Raw genomic sequence first — 6,243 nt, 5'->3', positions numbered from 1 at the left:
CACCTTATGGAACAGCAGGGACTGTGAAGAGACACACATAGGCGCAGACACACATACACATGATAAGACACACACTGGATGTTGTATTGTAAATATGTGATAGTGGAGTAGTGGTGGGAGGGAACATACTAATTGGGTAAAGTGTTATGAAATGTAATGTCATGTAATATTTTAAACTGTATATAACTGTCTTAATGGTGCTGGACCCAAGGAAGAGTAGCTGCTGCCTTGGAAGCAGCTAATGGGGATCCTTAATGAATACAAAAACAAATATGTGATCGTGTCTCAATGTAACCAAGGTATAAAATGATTGTTATTTTCAAATACAATCTCTTTTTGTGTTTACTTGTGGTCAATTTGCAGCGTACAAATTATTATAATTATGTTCCGGCCCCCAGACCATCCGCTTGGACAAAAATCATCCCACGGCTGAATCTAGTTGCCTACCCCTGGAACAGGGTACAAAGGGTATTTCTCTCTCCCAGCCAACACAGCAAGGCACTGAATCAAAGTCAGACAACAGGCCAATAAAATAGCTGCATCACTGGGACTTGGCAGTGTAAATCCCAGATTAAGTAAAAGTGATTCGTGGGATGTCCTCCCTGAAAGAGAGAGAGAGGGCAAGAGAGAGAGAGACAGAGAGAGACGGGGGCTGGCCTGGCACAGTGGAATGGATTAGTCACATGGACACCCTACCTAGGAGTTAATCTCATGGAGAAAGCCATGTGGGAATAATGTTGCTGGCTGCAATGAGACAAATAAGCAAACAACAATGTTATCACACTGAGGAAGCTTTCTTAGTGTCCAACAAGCTTTCTCTGCCCTTAACATTGTTTTGAACACATCTAGACTTGGTTTCCTCTATTGTAATCGCTCCTCTTTCACCCCAGCTGCCAAACGATCCCTGATTCAGTTGACCATCCTACCCATGCTAGATTATGGAGACGTAATTTATAGATCGGCAGGTAAGTGTGCTCTCGAGCGGCTAGATGTTCTTTACCATTCGGCCATCAGATTTGCCCCAATGCTTCTAATAGGACACATCACTGCACTCTATACTCCTCTGTAAACTGGTCATCTCTGTATACCCAACGCAAGACCCACTGGTTGTTGCTTATTTATAAAACCCTCTTAGGCCTCACTCCCCCTTATCTGAGATACCTACTGCAGCCCTCATCCTCCACATACAACACCCGTTCTGCCTGTCACATTCTGTTAAAGGTCCCCAAAGCACACACATCCCTAGACCGCTCCTCTTTTCAGTTCTCTGCAGCTAGTGACTGGAACGAGCTGCAAAAAACACTCAATCTGGACAGTTTTATCTCCACCTCTCCATTCAAAGACTCAATCATGGACACTCTTACTGACACTTGTGGCTGGTTCGCTTGATGTATCGTTGTCTTTACCTTCTTGCCCTTTGTGCTGTTGTCTGTGCCCAATAATGTTTGTATCATGTTTTGTGCTGCTACCATGTTGTGCTGCTGCCATATTGTGCTGCTATCGTGTTGTTGTCATGTTGTGTTGCTACCATGCTGTGTTGTCATGTGTTGCTGCCATGCTGTGTTGTTGTCTTAGGTCTCTCTTTATGTAGTGTTGTGGTGTCTCTCTTGTCGTTATGTGTGTTTTGTCCTACTTTTTTATTTTTCACAGCCCCATCTCCGCAGGAGGCCTTTTGCCTTTTGGTAGGCCGTCATTGTAAATAAGAATTTGTTCTTAACTGACTTGCCTAGTTTTTAAAAAAAGGAAACATTTGGGGGGAGACACTGTGGCAAAGTGTTAGACAACATTAGACACTCATAGACTGGATAACTAAAGTCTGCAATCAATTTGGATGTGTTCAAGAAGCTATCCCATTCCTTCAAAACCTCTCATTGCAGTAGTGTGTGAATCAGCTGCTGCTTATCAGTTATTTTAGGGTCACCAGCCTCCATGTGGAAAACAAGTGGCACTGTGTCCAGAAAGGCCATGCTGTATGCCCTGCGCTGTCACACTGGGGTGCCCCACCACACCAGCCAGGTGACTTGTGTTGATATAAAACCACCATCTGCTACCTGCAGTATAGTAGAGATGTAGGAACTTAATTTAATCACTCTTTTGTTGCTGAGAATTTTCGTGCACAGCAGGAAATGCAAACTTGTAGTGTATTTGAGTATTTAAAAGGCTTCAAAAGTTTGTAATTCCTACTTTGAAATTTCAGACTTGATCTACCCTAACGAAAAATGTATCAACCTCTACAAAAACGGCCATTAATTATAATCCATATAATAATTCACATTTCCTGTTGCTGCATAATTATTTTCCTGCTGTAGCAAATTTGCTCAAATTAAGATCCTACATCTGTACTTGACAGGACCGAAAACCTGCCTAGAAGTGTGAAAGGGTGGAGTTATGTCAGATTAATCAGCCCTCTCCCATCATCACATTCCTACACTGTAGATACCTGATCTGATGCTGCTTGGCGGAGATCGTTTTGGTTGGTTGTAAACAAGCTTCACAGGTGACTGTAACCAACCTGATGGACAGCTGGGGGTGTACTACTTCATAAAGTTACAAAACATTTCCAATATGCTTTGCCCTGCCCCCTACAGATACTGTATATATCTAGTTTGGAATATTATATTACATATCCAGAAGATAAAAATGATAACTCTTTCCTGACTCCAGCCATTCTTTGGGGCAACAAATTATGCTTTTTGCGGTTAGCCGTGTCAAGTTACATAAGATGCACATGTTTGGCTTTTCCATGTGTCCTTTTCTGGGGTGCTGGGCCCCTGAGTCGCGGTTATACAATCCTAGAAAGAAAAACAAATGTCTACTTGGAAAGCTCCCTGGTAGCTTTATGCCACAATCAAGGTTTTGTGGCCAAAAAGGTACACACCCCATTTACTGTATATGCCCATTTCATAACACTTTACATAAAGCCTATAGGTATAATTCTTTATAACTTATTAGCATGTATGAGCCTTTATAATATCTTATGGAATTTGCTGGCATGGTATGATCAATGGAATACAACAATTGATTAATTCTGTTTGATCACTCACTGCATTCTCTGTTCCAAGTTCCAAATGATGAGTTGAGATTTCAGGTGAAAACACACAACACAAACAGTCAGGTCCTTCACCGTAATCAGATCAGCATTGATCGAGTGGCAGGAATCCAAGAGGATCTGGACTTTGGGTTGAACTACAAGGTTTTTCTCTTTGATATTGATTTCATAGCAAACTAGAAGTCAATGTTTTTTTCTCCAAAGGCTATCCTATAGAATAGCAACCATTAGAGATGTCTTTGACATAAAGCAATAAAATATGTAACATGATTGCCTAACATGGTTTTCCAGTGAAAAGTGAAAAATGTCAAGAAAAGTGGAGAAATTACATGAGAATAACCAGAAAGAACATAGTGTAGCTGTTCCAGAGGAAAAAGTGAGCTGAAACAAGTCTGGACATTAACGTATGGCTTGTGCTGCTGAAGCAAAACATTTCACAGTTAGTGATTGATAGTGAGTATGTATAGCTTTCCAGATGTGCTCTTGACTTTACCCACAACAGCTCTTTCATAAGGCAGCAAAAACACATGTTTGGGACTGGGGTCAAATGTGCATTTCACATCAGGACAAATGGGAGTCTTGGTTGGAGTTATGTAATGTTTGCCCAATTTGAGGGGAGGCTCCTTTTTGGGGGCTGTCTCACATCTGCAGTTGTTCTTACGCAACCCTGGCTGTAGTGAGACCCTACACTATAAAAAACCCTGTCTGGAGAGGCAAAGCACCTTTTGAAGCACCTCAGCCCTTTTTTTGGACAAGGTATGTACTGCATAGAAAGGGATAGTAGGTTTTACATGTACTCCGCTTGGGGTTTTGTGGCAGATCTTTATTTTAATGTAATTATTACTATAAATTACTTTTTAAAATCACTTTTTATATTTTGGATTAGTTTGCACCCTTTTTAGAGTGAAGCTGTAATGGAGTGGGATATGGCTTTTCTATTGACCTGATGGGATGTACTGGTGGTAATGTAGTGATATTTTCTCATGACTGTGGGCTCTGTCTTCCACAGATACATCAACAAGGCAACATGCTGAGGATCTGTGTGGCCCTTTGTGTCCTGGCGACATGCTGGGCACAGGACTGTCAAGTTTCAAACATTCAGGTCATGCAGAACTTCGATAGGAGCAGGGTAAGAACACAATTCTAATTTCAGAGTGGCGCGGTGGTCTAAGGCACTGCATCGCAGTGCTAGCTGTGCCACTAAAGATCATGGATCGAGTCCAGGCTCTGTTGCAGCCGGCTGCGACCGGGAGACCCATGGGGTGGCGCACAATTGGCCCAGCGCCGTCCAGGGTAGGGGAGGATTTGGCCGGCAGGGATGTTCTTGTCCCATCGCACACTAGCGACTCCTGGCTGGCTTCCGGGTTAAGTGGGCACTATGTCAAGAAGCAGTGCGGTTCGGTTGGGTTTTGTTTCGGAGGACGCACGACTCTCGACCCTCGCCTCTCCCGTATCCATACAGGAGTTGCAGCGATGGGACAAGACTGTATCTACCAATTGGATACCATGAAATTGGGGAGAAAAATTGGGTAAAATACCCCCCAAAAATTATAATTTCAGAAACGTAACTTTTCATAAAGTATCTCTGCTCTTGTCCCATTTGATCTATCAGCCTTGGAATGTTAAATTTTGTAGAATGGAACTGGAATGTCATTGTATGGTATGCAGGGATTGATAGAGCTCTCATTTCATCTTGAAGTATACTGGTAGGTGGTATGCTGTGGCCAAGAAGGATCCTGTTGGTCTGTTCCTCCTGGACAATGTCATTACGCAGTTCTCAGTAGATGAAAGTGGCAAAATGACTGCAACTGCCCACGGCAGAGTTATCATCCTGAAGTAAGTTCTGTTTACTTCCAAATGATCCAAATTGTTTATCAAACCTCATAAACTTCATTATGCATTTACTTCCACTGAACTTAGTCATTTATCCTCCACTTTTCCTCCCTTTAGCAACTGGGAAATGTGTGCCAACATGTTCGCCACCTTCGAGGACACTCCAGACCCTGCCAAGTTCAAGATGAGATACTGGGGCGCTGCTTCATACCTCCAATCTGGAAGTAAGAAAGACTAAAATCTCCTATTGTTGTGCAGAATATTCCATTGAGTTGCTCCAACACACGTTGATGATAATAACTTAACTCTTCCTCATTTGTACATAATAGCATGCCATTGATGAAGCTGCCTGCTGTCAAAGCCTACTGTTAAACCATTGCTATGATTCTGTCTCCTTTCTCCTCCACATAGACGACGACCACTGGGTCATTGACACCGATTACGACAATTATGCCATCCACTACTCCTGCAGAGAGGTTGACCTGGACGGCACCTGCCTGGATGGATACTCCTTCATCTTCTCCCGTCACCCCACCGGCCTGAGGCCCGAGGACCAGAAGATTGTCACAAACAAGAAAAAGGAGATCTGCTTACTCGGCAAATACAGACGTGTTGGACACACTGGTAAGAGTTGTAGTAACTCAATTTAGAAATGAAAAGTAATACTTTCTAAAGAAACAATTGTGCAACAAGTGATTGTGCAACTTTTGGTCTAACTTTTGGAAGCTAGTGTGTATGATGAACTATTATGGAATCCAAATATCAGTTAAAAGTTCATTATATGCAGTATTTGTAAACATGTTTTATTCCTCCATTGCAGGTTTCTGTGAAAGCAGTTGATCTTTAACTACTCAGAGGGATATCTTAGGACTAGAATTCCACAAGAATGTAAATAAAACCATGTTCAACAACAACAACAAAAACAAACCAACCGTCACTGGCCAGCCCCTTCTAGCAGTTGGGGAACTTTGCTGTTACCAAAGAGGACGCCAATCAACCAAAGCAAATGATGTGTATCTGAATGTACAAGGGTATGGGATACTTTACTAATTGTCATTGTATGATGTAGTCTTGAACCACTTTTTAAAATAAAAAAATTCACATATCAAATCAAATCAAATCAAATGTTATTTGTCACATACACGTGTTTAGCAGATGTTATAGCGGGTGTAGTGAAATGCTTGTGCTTCTAGCTCCGATAGTGCAGTAATATCTAACAAGTAATATCTTACAATTTCACAACATATACCTAAAACACACAAAACTAGTAAGGAATGGAATTTAAGAAAATATACATATATGGCAATGACAGAGCGGCATGGACTAAGATACAGTAGAATATTATAGAATATAATACAGTA

At 41.8% G+C, this 6,243-nt stretch overlaps 1 protein-coding gene across 1 annotated transcript; it reads left to right on the top strand.

Moving 5' to 3' along the window:
* The first annotated feature begins 3,698 nt into the window (after positions 1–3,698).
* On the top strand, positions 3,699–5,997 carry LOC121547308 (retinol-binding protein 4-A). The gene is made up of 6 exons (XM_041858503.1): positions 3,699–3,805; positions 4,059–4,178; positions 4,749–4,885; positions 5,000–5,106; positions 5,294–5,506; positions 5,703–5,997. Exons 2-6 carry the CDS (start codon positions 4,077–4,079, stop codon positions 5,720–5,722), a joined length of 579 nt encoding a protein of 192 aa, XP_041714437.1. The 5' UTR covers positions 3,699–3,805; positions 4,059–4,076; the 3' UTR covers positions 5,723–5,997.
* The last annotated feature ends 246 nt before the right edge of the window (positions 5,998–6,243 follow it).

Source organism: Coregonus clupeaformis, chromosome 31 (assembly GCF_020615455.1).
Source record: "Coregonus clupeaformis isolate EN_2021a chromosome 31, ASM2061545v1, whole genome shotgun sequence".
NCBI lineage: Eukaryota > Metazoa > Chordata > Actinopteri > Salmoniformes > Salmonidae > Coregonus > Coregonus clupeaformis.
This window is presented reverse-complemented; position numbering and strand designations above follow the sequence as displayed.